The sequence below is a fragment of the Vipera berus genome (genome assembly GCF_964194415.1).
Source record: "Vipera berus genome assembly, chromosome: 3".
Classification (NCBI taxonomy): Eukaryota; Metazoa; Chordata; class Lepidosauria; order Squamata; family Viperidae; genus Vipera; species Vipera berus.
In genome coordinates, this window is record NC_138204.1 from 150,576,259 (window position 1) to 150,592,037 (window position 15,779).

A 15,779-nucleotide genomic window follows, 5' to 3' on the forward strand; every position below is an offset into this window, starting at 1 on the left:
ATACCATCCAATCTAGATACCCAAGGTACCTTGCTGTTTCAAATGCAGCAATCCACTTAAAACTGAGGTGATCCTGTTGCCAAGAATCTACATGTGTTGGCTCTGCCCTTTGGAACCAGCTGCCCACGGAGCTTAGGACAGCCCCCGACCTTCGATCATTTCGCCGAGACCTGAAGACCTGGCTCTTCGAGCTTTCCGGCCCAGGCTGAGTTTTAATTGGGGTTTTATATTTTTTCAGGGATTTAATTTAATCTTTTTTAATTGTTCTTAATTTTTGTATCGATGTTTTATATACCCTGTAAACCGCCCTGAGTCCTACGGGAAAAGGCGGTATATAAATTCAATAAAATTCAAAATACTGCTGGCGTGTTCATTTTTCCAATGATTCTTTTACCACGACTTTGACAATTTTTTTCCTCTTTCCAGAAAACTAGAATCCAGAATGAGCTATGCCAGTGTTCTTTCTCATACCAACCTGCTAGCCTTAGAGCCATTAAAAGCTAGAACTTTAATTTGGCAGCAGGTCTTCAATAAGTCTGTCCAGGTGGACCAGGGCAATCTAGGTAACCAATAGTGAGTGGCAGCAGATAAAACAGAGTCTTTGAACCAGCAGATTACACACTTGATATTACCTGTTCCTGTGGTGCTTGCTTTGACTCACTTTATATCTGGTTTTCCATAATATATGTATAACAATACCTCTTTTGCAGTGAACTTTGCTCTTGTCGTTTGGAGAAACTAGAAACACTACCTACTCCTTTGTTCTTTCTACAGCAAGTTGTACCCCACCCTTGTAATGGCACTTGCTAGCATAAGTTCCACTTGTTCTGAGCATGATTTTGCTTTATACTGTCAGACAAGCACAATTATTACAGCTACTGTAAGAAAATGCTGTCTTACTTTTAGGATTGTATTGCTTTTAGGATTTTACAATTATGAAATCTTATTTATGCTTTCCTAAGCATCTTTTTGTCACATGACTGATCACTAATCCAAAGAGAGAGTGATCCCAGGCTTGGTACCAATTTCAGTGGAATGCTTTAATCTGGATTCTTAAACTGAGCAAGATTGGCCCCTTGTAACTTTAGGATCTGAGAAGTTTATTTTCTTCCCAGTTCACCCACCCAAAATGATTGCTAAAAAGGAGAGGGGCACCACCTTGGCTAATGGCATCTCTGTAAAAATGCATGACATTACAGGCATTCAGAACGGCTAACCGTGGAAGAAACCAGCTGAGCATCCTAAGTGGGGGAAGGGGCAGGAAACCACTTTGCTAATTGTTTTCCACATTCCACAGAAACTTTTCATGAGGAACCATGGGCAGACCTCTGATAAGCACTGCTTTCCATTTAATCAAACCTAGTCTGAATATTAAATTATAAAATGGAACCTATTAAGTCATGCAGTTAAAAGATTGCTACATCTGCTTCAAAGTGTTTGTACATCAAGCTCATTCCCCTTCCATGTGTTTTATCAGTGTTACTCTAATAAGGGGCAGAAGTAAAAAAAAATCAGCCTCCTGTCTACCACCTGCTAACATGAGATAATATAGCCTCACCTTTTGATCAACAAAACAATATTAATCAATTAAAAAGGCATTGATTTATTTTAGTGCCTTAGGACAGCAAAGAATTAAAAGCTGTATTTAAGTTCATACATATATTCATTCAACTCGAAGTGAAATTAAAGTAGGCAACGATATGCAAATTGAAGTTATTAATCTGCTATTTTTATATTGCTTATAATCTTGAACCCATAGAGAGCATCATCTCATAACAAAGAATACTTTTGTTTATTGATTTCCTGCAAAGTACTGGAGTGTAGGCTCTATTAAAAGCTAGCTTATTCTTAAAATTTTCAGAATTTTACCCCTGTTTTCAGAAGATAATTTTGTGAAACATGAATAATGGTAACATCCTTGTTTTGCTTGACATTTATCCAGGATACAATCTGAAACTCTAGAGTACAAATTTTTCATACGTTTGAGCAGTCTGTATATACATGATTTCCAGCCCCCAAGAGCGATAACCACTTTTCCTGTCACTGTCCATCATCCTTCTCCACTGCTCGTTCTTGTCATCTGAGAATCATGATTTATTTTGTTCACCATCATTGTTCAGTTTTAGGCAAGGTGTTTTCCAAAGGAGGACAGGTTCCTTTTACATTTGCACCATTACTGAAATAGGCAATTATAGCTTTTTTCTTTTTTAGTTCTCAAACATTCAAGAGGTGATCTCAAGTTTCTTTACCGGCAAGGGCTGGGGGCAGTGTAGTACCACAGGGACCCGGGAAATGGAATCTGATAAAGAAGATTTGTGATTAAAATTGTTTTTCAGTAAGTTATACATACAGTACACATTTTATTAATTTAAACCGTTTATGGAGTTCCCACAGCAGTGCCTATTACAAATGCTATTGGCTATTACACCAAAACTTCAATCAAAAACAAGGCAATCTTAGGAGACAGGTGTCTCACCCCTCATGCCAGTACAGGAAATCTATAAAGAGACTGCCAAGCCTTTTTTTTAATTATTCATTCATTTGGTCTTCATTTGTTTTTCCATGGACTTCTACAGTCCTGTAAACTAGAAGATGACCGTGTCTTTCTAACAAGCATTTATAAATCCTTCCAATTCTATTTACATTACTACGAAAACAGGACCTCACCATAACAACAAAAGGTATTACCTGAATTTATCCGTTGCCGGAGTGCTCTGCATGTTGAATTCTGCAACTGGCACTCCCCTGGCAGATACCTGAGGAGCAAACATAGCAGCAGGATACACTACAGAGGAAGTTCCAATCTGTGAGAGAAACAAAACACAGCTGTATCAAAGTCTTCAACAGTTGACTGAACTAATAAAGCGTTCACCTGGCTTGCCCTCTTAACTTTGCCTGAGGCAAACATTTGCTTTCTCAATCTCTTTTAACTAGAAAGCTTGACCCCAGCCATAGGAATGCAGCATTAGGATTAAAGAGATGTAATACTAGCCTTTGGCCACAGATCTACAAGCTGTCTTTAAGTTCTCCTTAATAGTTATGATAGTTAGTGCTGACGCAGACATATATCAGTATCACCATTATTGGAATATTGGAAAGGGCATGGGAGAAGGCATTTGCACAGTGAAAGTAGGAGTATACATAATCCAATGAAGACCTTTCACAGTAAATGGCAACCCTTTGAGGTAGACCATACCTGAACACCAAAGTTATGAATATTAAAACTACTTTTATTACAGGATTACAGTATCAGAATCTTGTAACTCTGAATGTACTTTCCCCCTCTCTGCCTTTATCCTAAAGAAAATTAGGCACAGTCAAGTCTGAGATATTTTCTCAAATGCCATTCCCACTGTGGACTCAAATGTTTCTTATCTGACCGTTGCATTGGCTGTAGCTTTTCCTTCTGTTCCTCAAAGTTACTCTCGCAGCCCATTACAGTAAGTTTTAGCAATTAGCACAAATATCAAATCCATTTATACAATTATTTTTGCCCACCAATTTGTGTGTGTGTGTGTGTGCATGTATATCTGGGTCATTTTTGACTTTAGCAACTCCTTGGATAAGTCCACACAGCTTTCTTGGTGAGATTTCGGAAGCAGTTTGCCACTGCTTTCTTTTCCGAAGAGTTACTGGCCCAAGGTTACCCACCTTGCTTTGTGCTTAAGATGGGACTAGAACTCACAACGTTCTTGCCAGGTGTTTTAAACCACTGCATCAAACTGGCCCTCGCTGATTATAATAAGAAATTATAATTTTAATTTAACTATTAATTAAAATCACTCAATTGACGCTTCTGAACACTGGTGTTGGGAAAGACCTCTGAGAATATTGCGGACAGCCAAGAAAACAATCAAATGGATGATCAAACAAATCAACCCAGACTTCTCATTCCAGGCACAAATGACCAGACTCCAAATATTCTACTTTGGACAGATGACCTAGCTGTTTGGGGAAGATTCTAACACTGAGAAATGTGAAAGGAAAGAGAAGAAGTAAACCAGCAGGCAGGTGGTGATGGGTGCACTGTTGGAAGATATGAAATCCCAGGATAGGGACACATCATCGTGGAGAAAATCTGATTGTCTGGGTGCTAAGAGTTGACAATGACTTGATGGCACATAACTAAGCTGGGCTGGTTGGAAAAATGAAAAAACAACCCAGAAGAGAGCAGTGTATCATCTATATTGTTGTCAATGAAGCATGCTACATTTGATATTTGTTGAGAGATACTTGTCCTAAAAATATATGGTTTTACTTATTTACTTTACTAAATGTCCTGACATACTGAGAAACACTGGTGCAGAAGTTAAAATGTTGGACTAGAGTCAAGGAGACCTGGATCCTAGTCGTCTTTCAGTTATGAAAACGCCTTGAGTACTTTTTTTGGCCCAGCCTATCTCATAGTGTACTGGAAGAGAAAACAGAAGAAGGGAATACTATGTACAGATACTTAACTCCTGAATTAAAAGTGGAATACAAAGTTTAATCGAGTAAGAAAAGCAAATAAGTTTTAAAAATTACTCACCACCAAACAAAGATCACATATCTCAAGTTCTTTTTCAACCTCTGTAAGGATATTAGAATCCAAAGTTTCTCCAAACCATACAACATGAGGTCGCAAGAGGCCATTGCACAGTTCGCATCTGCCCCGTCCCCCACAAATATGGAGAAATTATTTACATAATTGAAGCAATGCAGAAAGGTTAGTAAAGCAGTTTAAAAGAGGCGATTACTATACTTTAGAAAAAGTTGCACATGTATCAACTTCAGTGCAAAACTATTGTTATATTGTTTAAATTCTAGAAAAATCCATTAGGAAAATCTTCATACTTTACACAGTATATTTAATTCAAATAAATTACTCAAACTATTTCACCAGTCTTGATATTGTTGTTTCACAAATAAATATTCCAGCCAATGAACCAAATCTAAGTTTTTGGATTTTAAAATAAGAGAAAATTATACACATAATGCTGCTAAAAATCACTGGGCAAAAAAAAATAGTAATACTCAGCTTAGATGAGTCATATAATAAAAGGCTGAACTTTTATAATATTAATATGAAACTCATCATTGTGGTCTATGATAGCATAAATACACTGTGATTTTAATTCCTTCTTATTTGATAAGATTCTAATCCTAAAACTTCTTAGAATAAGCAGCAGCAGAAGAATAGCTAAATTCAAATCAACTGCATTTCAAATTAAGGGTCACTGAATTAAATATAAATACAGTTTATATCATAAGTGCAGTTTATGATACAGGGGTCAGTAGCCCAGTAGGTATTCACAAATGGTAGAAGTCATCCCTCAGCAAAACTTGAGGGAGATTTGAGCCAATTCTCCTTCTGCCTGGAAGCTAAGGTTGGAGTCCATTCCCAAGCCAATTTAGAAGTAAGGAGGGGGAATAAAGGGAACAATCCTGGAAAAGAGATCCCTATCACTGATGGATTATTTTTTATCAAGAGTGTGACACTAGCTAGATGCTGCCAATACTTTCAAGTACAAAGCATTTTAATGTCAATGCAAATGTTTTCTGATTGAACAAGAGTGTACATCATGTGCATTCTTTTATGCTGTCCAACAAACCTCTTACAGAACAGAGGCAGCATGTATAATTCTGTTCCCTCTCTGAACATTACAGGTAGTCCTCGACTTACGACCACAAGCAAACCCAGAATTTATGTTGCTAAGTGAGAAATTTGTTAAGTGAGTTTTGCCCCATTTTACAACTTTTCTTGCCACAGTTAAGTGAATCACTGCAGTTGTCAAGTTAGCAACACAACTGTTAAGTGAAATTGGATTTCCCACTGACTTTCCTTGTCAGAAGGTCGCAAAAAGGGGATCACATGACCCACGGGACACTGCAACCGTCATAAATATGAACCAGTTGTCAAGCATCCAATTGTAGATGATGTGACCATGGGGATGCTGCAATGGTCATAAGTGTGAAAAAAAGGTCGTAAGTTGCTTTTTTCAATACCGGTGTAACTTCGAACCGTCACTAAATGAGCTGTGTTGAGGATTACCTGTAATGAATATGAAAGCTGCAAGCTTGTGGTCATTCAGCTGCAACACAGATCTTGTTGTAAGGCAAATCAGTCGTACCTCATAATATCATGAACAAACACACACACTTTTTTTTAAAAAAAAACTTGCATGAAATCAAAACTTACCGAGGGAGATCTTCCACAGGAATAGTAGCTTCTTCAGTTTCAAGATCTGGAGCACTAGAATTGTTAGCAATAATAAGAACAAATATTTTACTCAAAGCAAAGTAACGGAAGTATCATATTCTCCCTGGTACCAGAAAATCTCTAGTTTTGGTCTTATTTTAATGAGGTAACCAACAACATGCACATTATTTCACTTGAAAACTAGTTTGGAAAAAGCAATAATCATTTTAAGAAATAGGTTTCATTGGCAACACCAAGGAAATGATTTACTCTATTGGGAAATGAATAGAGTATTTTGCAAATTTCCATGTAATAAAGGTTTTCTTTTTTTCTTTCCTTTTTCCTACTTTAGACATCTTATTTTCTGAAATATAATTTTCTTGAAATTTTAAACATTTAGGAAGTATCTCAAACATCTCAACTGCTCACCTGTGTAAATGCTCAAATAGAAGTTTATACCCTCCCAACTGTTTTTGAAACAGTGCCCCAAAATCACAAATAAAACCGCTAACAACTCTACAAAGCAGCAACAGTAAAATTCTACATATAGGTGTTAGCTGTTCTGTGTTTTGTTTTGGAATTTAAATTTTTGATGGAAAAAAATTGGACAACTCTCCAAATTTCTGGACAACTCTCCAAATGTTTTAAATAGACAGTAGTAAAAAATAGTGAAATCAGAAAAAGTACATATTAATTTTAAAAACATCACTTAAACCCCATAGCTAAGAGCCAAACTGATGTGAGGGACCACTCTATTCAGGTATCTGTTACTATCCTACATGTAAGCAGAACAGCTTTCCATTTGCAAATATGATAAATATGATGTAGGGGCATACACAAGATAGCAGCTCGTCCACTCTATGTTCATAGAGCTTGCCTGGCTTCTTAAAGGTATCCTATATTTCTATCATTCTTCTTTAATAAAAATTGTGACTATCACATCACAGATAATTACCCTTTTCCAGCTAAAGCAGGACAGATTGGACTGTTGTAATTCTCCACAACATTTCTACAACTGGTGCATCGGGTTTTGAATAAGCTACCTGTAAAGTTAAGTAATAATATCAGATTACAATATTAATTTTTAAATTTTTATTTCCTGGAAAACTAGGAACATGATGCATCCTATAAAAATAAGAAGTAACAATATAGTTTTCAACAACAGAAAGCAAAATCAAAGTTAATTGTAATATTTTGAAAAATGGAATGTGTTAATACAAGTTATTAAGACAAAGGAAGAACTCTATCATAGCATGCACAAGATCTTTATTAGTATGGAATTTATACTGGCAAATAATTATACCAAATTATTAATATAAAATATGGTTAAATGATCAATTTCTGGGAATTCTTACCATGAATTTCTAAAACATGCTTTGATCCTGCTCTTTTGTGGAGTTCATCAATGTTTTGTGTGATGATTGCAACACTCCTGCCTTGTTTGCTTATCTTAGTCTCACACTCTGCTATGGCAAGGTGTGCGGGGTTTGGTTGTTTGGTCATCATTAATTCTCTACGGTAATGATAGAATTCCCACACCCGAGAGGGATTCCGTGCAAAAGCTTCTGGAGTAGCCAGTTCCTGTGAATGAAAAATTGGTTATTTTGCTAAAAGAAGAAATAATCCACAGCTGATTCTGAAGATTATCTGAAGTTGCAATGATATCAAACCAGGGTGCATTTATATAGTGTATTTCTATGTTCAAAATGCTTTACGAATATCATGGGAAAAGGTTAGTATAACTTTGGCCTGTTTGTTCAAAACCACACGTTATATCAAAGGAAGTTTTTATATAAGATTTATAGTATCATTTAAAATATAGAATTGTAAAGCCTATTAATAATGGATGCCACAAAATGTAGAATTCAAATAGAAGAATCTCCATTGCAATAACTTCCATTTCAGCTTCTCACAGTCTACTCAAAGTGCTAGATTTTTATGGCATTTATCTTACTAATTACATTTTGAAAAGTAAATTAAGACAATGTCAGGTTCAGGGGACAAGCCGGTCAGTAAATTCCTGTCATAATCAATGGATTGACACTAGGTTGATCCCCCCCCAAAAAAAACCAAACAGGCCAAAGTTATACTAACCTTTTCCCATGATATTCATTCATTTGTTCATTTGCTCGCTCACTCACTCATTCAACCTACGTGCAAAATACATACTGAAGAAGACTGGATTGGAAGGTGAGCTAGTATTATACCTCGAGGAAGAAACATCAACCTGCATTATACTGATACTACTTTGAAAGCTGAAAAAGCAAATGACTGGAAACTCGAGGAAGGAAGTCAAGAAGCAGAGTGGAAACCGAGACTAAATGCAAGAAGACCTAGTTCTCTTCAGAAGTTTATAATGCTGGGAAAGATAGAACGGTAGGAAAGAGGACAATCAGCATTAAGCTGAATGGACTAGATGACAGCAGTGATAGATGGACCATTGGAGTAACCTGTTGTGACTCAGGGTCAGCCTGTGGGTCCGGCAGCCGGCTCAGATGTCTCGGATGACTCAGATGAGGGGGAGGAGGAGGGTGTGGAAGACGAACTGGCTGATGATGGCTTGGAGGCTTCGCAGAGCCCTCAGCCGGGGCCCTCTTCTCAGCTGCGTGAGCCCGATAGTGCGGAGGATGATGACCCACAGCTGGCCCTGTTCAAGGACGCCCGACGCAGGAGGCAGTCGAGCAGGAACAAACAGAGAAAGGCTGTGGGACTTCTCGGGAGGAGGCACAGGGAGGCCACGCCCTGAACTCTAAATAAAAGGAGTGTTTGGGGAAGGGCTGGTTGCTGAAAGCAACCCTTCCGTTTGAGGATTCAAGTTCCAGTGTTTTTGTTTCTTGTTGTTTGAGTAATAAATCTTGGCAGACGCTTTTCAGCCTCAGACGCTCTCCAGTCTCTACTGTTTGAACAGGGGTTTGCCTTATTGCAAGGCCGGTAGCAGGCTGGTTCAGAACATAACCTAAGGGGATTCTGGAGGACAGATCATACATAGGCAGAGGATCCATCCATGTGGTCCCTAAGAGTCAATACTGACTTGATAGCATATAGTTCAAAGATAGGACTAACTTCACTAACTGATGTTCAAGTTGTGTAAAAATAAGATTGGTTCAATAAATACAGTGAAATTGTACTTACGGTGAAATTTGAAATAGCATAAACAGTATTAATTTTTAGCCATTAACTTAATCAACTATTCTTAAAATCGGAAACAAATACATTGAAAAAAATTTAATCTGCAGAGACAGGTACACAAATAAGGCGATCTCAGTTACACTAAAATTGTTTATCCTTCCTGTATGACATGGAAAATCTTAAAGATATTACAAATCTTGGGAAAATAAGCAAGAGAGTCAATTTGTGACTCGAAAAGAAAAAAGGATATATTAAAGCACTATAACTCATCAAATAATACTTTCAATTCGGTGAAATCTCTAGGTACCAAAAATGCCACAAGCTTCACTTAGAATGGACTAATTCTTACAATGGCACCAATCAGTATCGTTTGCAAATATATTGATGAAAACACCATTTGTGTCGCTATCATTCCTTAATACATTATGTAATTTGTATGATTTGTATGAGGAATACTGATTGAATTGCATCATTGCGTTGCACAGCATGCAAGTTTAATTATTATGCATATTATGCAAATTACCCCATGTATCTTTCATAAATAATGAACACCCTTTCCCTCAATTAATCCATTAAAGATTTTATTGTATATTAGTAAGTTAATAATTCTAGCAGAATTTAATTACATTTATATTTACTACACATAAGCATTCTGAACTACACTGAGATGATTTTGAAAATAGTTTGACACTATTATGTTTCATCTAATAATACACTTATTATCTAATTAACCTACATACCAAGATTTTAAGTCTACTATAGAGTAACATGTTTATTCTAAGCAAAGGACTTGGTTTTGACTTAAAATACTGCATGAGCCAGAACATAGTATCTTCTGTTTTACAAACCATGCTCAAAGCAAACACAAAGCTTAGCACATTTGAACCTAGGTAGTTGGGTTCTTAAAAAGTACTACAGCTCTTAAATAATATTTAGCCTCCTGAAAGTATACCAACAGTACATACTTGTGCAGGCCATTTCCTCCAAAAGCTTCCTGCACCTCGGAAAGTTGGAACACCGCTCTCTGCACTGATTCCAGCCCCAGTGATAATAGCTATATGGTTTGCTTTAGCAAATATTTCTCGAAATTCAGTCATATCTTTAAAAAATAAGGAAAATACAATTAGTACATTTTTGAAACACATTCTCAATTTTGATTAGTGTGTGGAAAATTTAGTGAAATTATTTTTCAACTATATAGGTTCCTGTTCTGGGTGGTCCTAAATGAATTCAATCCAATAAGCTCTGCCTTGAATGTTAGATATGGATCTTAACATTTTGAGGAGGAGGAGGAGAAGCAAGTATGTCCCAAAGGTAAATTATGCTTGTATATTAGTATTTTGAGTGTTTCAACTGGAGCTAAAAAAAAAGAATAGTTTATACTCAAAATTAATTACATATGAAATCTATTTTGCATGGTGAAATCTAAGGAATCTTATACAGCTTGGCATATAAGTTGTAAAAATTAGAAACAGACTTTTCAACAATTTATACTGATATTTCCTTATGTTTACCCAAATATGTCAAAGAAATAACAGCTTAGTTCTATGATTATCTAGGATATCTAATCAATTTATTTAAAAAAATGTCCTTTCTGGGGCTAATTTTAATTGTTATTTGTTTGTAAAATTTAGGAGGCCCAACTCTGTAAAATCATTGGGTCGTATACAATATTCAAAAAAACCCCAAAAACCAATACAGTAAGAGAAAGAATGAAGTACATCCAAAATAAAAAAATATTCTAACATATAAAAGATATAAGGGCTTGCCACCCACACTAATGTAAGGTCTAGGGGAAAAGTCAGTTTTTGGAAACTTTCTAAATATTAAACTTTACTGCAAACCTGAGTCAAGAAAAATGTTCTACTAGCTTTAAAAATAGGCTAAGGAATAAGAAACAAGGAGATTTTATACGGATAATTTAATACAATATGCAATCTGTTTCCCCCCAAGTTCAGATTTTATATTATAAATAAAATAAATCTCTCTTTTTGATCTGAAGAGAAGCAGCAGCAAATTTGGGAACATGAATCTCCTGATTGCTGTTTTTAAATCAAAGGATTTTTGGGGGAGAGTGGACATGGACGGAGAAATTATGAGGAAGATATAGTGACCCAGGAGAAGCAATTACCTCCCCTCTTACTTAATATGGTCCTAAACAATTTCTTTGTTCTCTTCATTCAAGCTAATGCATTTGCCAGTTTTGTTTTTAAAGAGTACCGTACCTTAAATGTACCCAAAACATTCCTTTAATAAATAGAAAATAAATTCCATTATCTGTACAGTCTCCATCATTAACAGTTCTCAATGCCCATATGCTGCATATCTGAGGACACAATTCATTTGTTATACAAGAAGTGATATTTTTAAACTTCTGAGCATATAAAAGAATCCTTCTTACTTGAACTGGGTCGTGCCATTTCAAAGTATGCTCTTTCTTTCTTGGCTGGAGCAAGTTTAAGCCCGCAATATACTTGAGAAACCATGTTCCTCACGGTAAGGTTGAAAAGCTTCATTAGGATCCAGTATACTGCTAAGTGAGATTGAAAAGAATAAAGTGGAAAAGTGGCTATCTGACGAAATAAAAAAGCTGAATGTGTTTGCCTGCATTTATCCTGGATGTATTTCACTGTAATTACCATAGTACCACAGTAAATACCACCTTAATAAATTGGCCAACATGAGTTACATTCCATTCTAGTGCTAATGTCCAGAGCGCATACATGTACTATAATACATTGCTTATGTTAGCTCTTGTGTGATAGAATTTTCCACAAAGATTGCATCCTCTTTCTTTATTTTGCCCATGACCCTCCTGCTAATACAAGTTGTTAAGAGCTCTTTAATGCTTATTCCGAGACTGACACAAATAAAGAGAACACCTGAAACTGGAAGCTTGAGAAAGTATTTATCAAAATATATTTTTCTCACATTAGTGAAAAAGTCTAATTTTATTCACCTAAGGACCAGTTCAATGTAATCTACAGCATTAATTTTTAAATTCTACCCTTCTTTTCTAACTAGGTTTATTTTTTTTATAAAACCATTTTTAAATCCGATGCTAACATCTACCTCAATATACAGTCTACCAACTCAGATAACATTATTCACATTCACTGCCTTATCAGTGTACTGGTGCTAACTGTGGGGTTTTTTTTAATGAATATCTTTGTTTTTATAAATAACTCAAGGTGGCAACAATTCTGTGAATTGAATTGGGCTGAGAGAGACTGGCCCACTTTTTTGCTTTGCAGCCATATTTCTCATATTCTATTATTTTGGCATACAATTCTTATTGTGATTTTACTCCAGAATCACTTAAATACTGTGTTCTAGAAAACCTTACTATAAAACCTAGAAATCTACTGCATTAGATTGCTTTTCTCAAACCAATGCCTGGTATATACTTCCATCTGAGTGAGGATTGACTTATGTAACGATACACGAACACATCTTTGCAGTTTTCTTAGCGTGATATAGAAATGGTTTAAAAACCATTAGCTGATTTAGCCAAATTGCTCTCAAAAAGCTCGACTCAATTTTGCTGTGATGATAAATGACTCAAAGGGACTTCGCTGTCATGCTAAGTGACTCAAAGCAAATTGTTCCAATTACAGATGTCCTTACAAGAAGACTTACCAGATGTCACCCAAGGATTTGGTTATTAAAGTATTCACACATTCACTTTTAGTCGTCAAAATTCACTAGGAATGCTGATATTAGATAGAAGCCCCATTGCCAAAATAAGTAGGGAGGGGAAGAGTTGTTTTTAGAAATGGGGGTTTGGGAGAGGGAGAAAGGAGGGTAATGGCTCAGCGGAACACAGTACTGCAGTCCCATTCAGTTCGAACTAACTTTCTAAAGGCAAAATAATAATAATAATAGAAAAACAAAATTTTTAAAAGAAAAAAAAATACTATACCGAAAGATGTGTTTTGATCAGGGGTAGGCAACCGTGGCTCTTTTATGACTCATGGACTTCAACTCCCAGAATTCCTGAGCCAGCATGGAATTCTGGGAGTTGAAGTCCATGAGTCATAAAAGAGCCAAGGTTGCCTACCCCTGGTTTTGATTGAACCAATTCGAGCCACCCAAAGCTTCCTAATCAATAAAGCAGGACTGGAGTTACAGACGGCAGCAGACATCCCACGAAGCCTAAAAAAACGCTTTACATTCAAAACAAAAAAAAACACGACTAGATTAAGTGGCCATTTCAATACAGCAAACTTGTATTTTTTTTTTGGGGGGGGGGTGTTTCCTAACCTTTCCAGGAGTTCTGCCTGCTGCAGATAATTAATGGAGGGGAAAGAAGGAAAAAGCACCAGATCTTTTAAGTTAGCACCAACTGTATATTCGCCGCCACCTTGAGGCGACGTACAATACGTAACGTACATACAAAGCTGGGCTAGAAATATTTTGTTATTTTTGTCTCTGCCCACAAACGGCAAGAAGCAGGCCATAAACAGACCAGGGGTCCGCCTCCATTCCCACCCCGACACCGGCCCACCCAGCGTTTGTGGACTCGCCCAAGAGGGTCTGAAATTGGTTCCTCCTCCGGCAATAAGGCAGCCGAAAAGCCGGGAACAAAACTGCCCTCCCCACCCCGGGCCGCCGCTGGTTGTCGGGTCCCCCCTCCCAGCTTCCGAAAGCGGAGAGCAACGCGGGAAAGGAGACCTCGACTCCGCCCAAAGCTCCCGCTTCCCAAGACGGCGAGTCTCAACAGAGCCCAGCCAGGCGGCCGCGTTACTTACCCCGAGCCCCCACCGCACGTTTCCCCGGGCCCGTCCAGCCAGCGCGACCGTAGGAAGTGGCAAAGCGGGCCCAGCCGCCAGAGCGGCCCTGCGCCGCGCGCTCACGAGGAGGCCCCGCGTGAAGGGCGGCACGTCCCCCCGCGCGCTTTAGGTCGTCCCTAAAGTGCCCGTTCTGAGGTTGCTATGGCAGCCGGGGGAAAGAGGGGGACGGAGGGCGGCCGACCACGTCTCTACCCTTTCTAGCTTCAAATTGACAGCCTCGCCCAGCGAGGCGGGGTTTGGCGCCAGGCTTTTATGGGAATCTTACGGGATCTTACGAATTCTGGGAGTTGAAGTCCACGTCGCTTAAAGTTGCCGAATTTGAGAAACGCTGGACCTAGGTCGGGTGCTCCAAGCTTTGCTATTTTAAGACTTGGGGACTTTCAACTCCTTTCATGGGGGAATTCTGGGAGTTGAAGTCCGCAAGTCTTAAAGTGGCCACGTTTGGAGGCTTTCTAGAATCTAGATCAGGGGTGTCAAACTCAAGTTCATTGAGGGCCGCATCAGCATTTCGGTTGCCCTCAGGGGGCTGGGTGGGCGTGGCATACTGAGTAGGCGTGGCTAGAGTGCGTATGGCCTACTGGGTGGGCGTGGCCAGCTCTACATCGTTCACATCAAGGGTGCCTATGGGGACCCGGGCAGGAGTGGGACAGATCTGAGGGTCTCTGGCAGAAGGAGGGTCTCTGGGCCAGGGCCAAGGCAGTGGGGACCGTTTCCTCACTGTTTCCAGGATGGTTTCGCGGGCCACATGAAACCACTTCGCGGGCCAGATCCGGCCCCCCGGGCCTTGTGTTTGACATGTCTGAGCTAGATGGTGGAAGGGAGCAGCTGAACAATGGTTGGAACAGGGTTTATGCAGAAATCAATCGCTAGGATTTGCTCAGAAGTACCCGGAGAAAGGCTCCAATCCTAGAAGGCTTAAAGATAAAGTTTTCCTCTGTCCAGTCGTGTAAGGGAACCAGCATTGTTCAGACATTTCTGTGGTCATGTGGCCACACTGAGGCACAAGGAATACTGTTATGTTCCTACCAAAGTGCTACTTATTTATTTACTTACATTTCAATGCTTTGGAACTGCTGGGTAGGCAAGAGCTGGGGCAAGTAAGGGAGCTCACCCTCTGGTGTGGTTGGGTTTTCAACTTGGGCTCAGCATCTTTTAACTGCTGAGCCATCAGGCCTCCACCTAGAAGTCATACAATTCACTTTCCTTTAAAAAAATGATTATAGTAACTAAGTTTGAGATCTTGAGGTATTGTTTTCTGCTTGATTGTTGGGACATGGTGTTAATATCTGCTTATCTGAGTGTTGACTTTGGAGAAGATGTATTCTGATCTGTTTCCTTCTTAACATTCAGAACAGTGGCGTAGCGTGGGGGGTGCAGGGGGGGCCGGCCGCACCGGGCGCAACATCTGGGGGGGCGCATTAGATGCATTTTACTTTAATTACATCAGTATTTTCATAACAAACAATGCATGTGCTTAGGGGGTAAGGGTTTCTTTAACTAATCTAGTGGAAGAGACTCGAGTGCTAAAATCCACGGGTTAGGGGGCACAAATTACTTGCCTTGCCCCGGGTGCTGACAACCCACGCTACGCCACTGATTCAGAATTACCTTTTTGAAAGGTATGTAAATGTGGTTTCTCTCTATGTGTCTATTGATGGCTGATTTCTCTGAATGCCAAG

General features: G+C 38.6%; 1 protein-coding gene across 2 annotated transcripts; it reads right to left on the reverse strand.

Annotated features, from left to right (window-relative positions):
- Nucleotides 1-1,588: 1,588 nt before the first annotated feature.
- Nucleotides 1,589-14,431, reverse strand: SIRT5 (sirtuin 5). 2 transcript variants are annotated; one of them, XM_081324645.1, is made up of 9 exons: nt 14,059-14,431; nt 11,709-11,837; nt 10,273-10,406; nt 7,534-7,759; nt 7,134-7,221; nt 6,179-6,232; nt 4,529-4,646; nt 2,689-2,804; nt 1,589-2,299 (listed from the first exon to the last, which is right to left on the reverse strand). In XM_081324645.1, exons 2-9 carry the CDS (start codon nt 11,821-11,823, stop codon nt 2,236-2,238), a joined length of 915 nt encoding a protein of 304 aa, XP_081180771.1. In that variant the 5' UTR covers nt 11,824-11,837; nt 14,059-14,431; the 3' UTR covers nt 1,589-2,235. The 2 variants fall into 2 exon arrangements, with proteins under 2 accessions (XP_081180771.1, XP_081180770.1); XM_081324644.1 differs by having other exon boundaries at nt 11,709-11,840.
- Between the last annotated feature and the right edge of the window lie 1,348 nt (nt 14,432-15,779).

Coding starts and splice junctions, on each gene's coding strand:
- SIRT5 (XM_081324645.1), bottom strand. CDS start 11,823: ATGAAGCTTTTCAACCTTACCGTGAGGAACATGGTTTCTCAAGTATAT. Junction 10,407..11,708: donor AATGGCACGACCCAGTTCAA/GTAAGAAGGATT, acceptor TATTTTTTAAAG/ATATGACTGAATTTCGAGAA. Junction 7,760..10,272: donor GGAGGAAATGGCCTGCACAA/GTATGTACTGTT, acceptor TTTCATTCACAG/GAACTGGCTACTCCAGAAGC.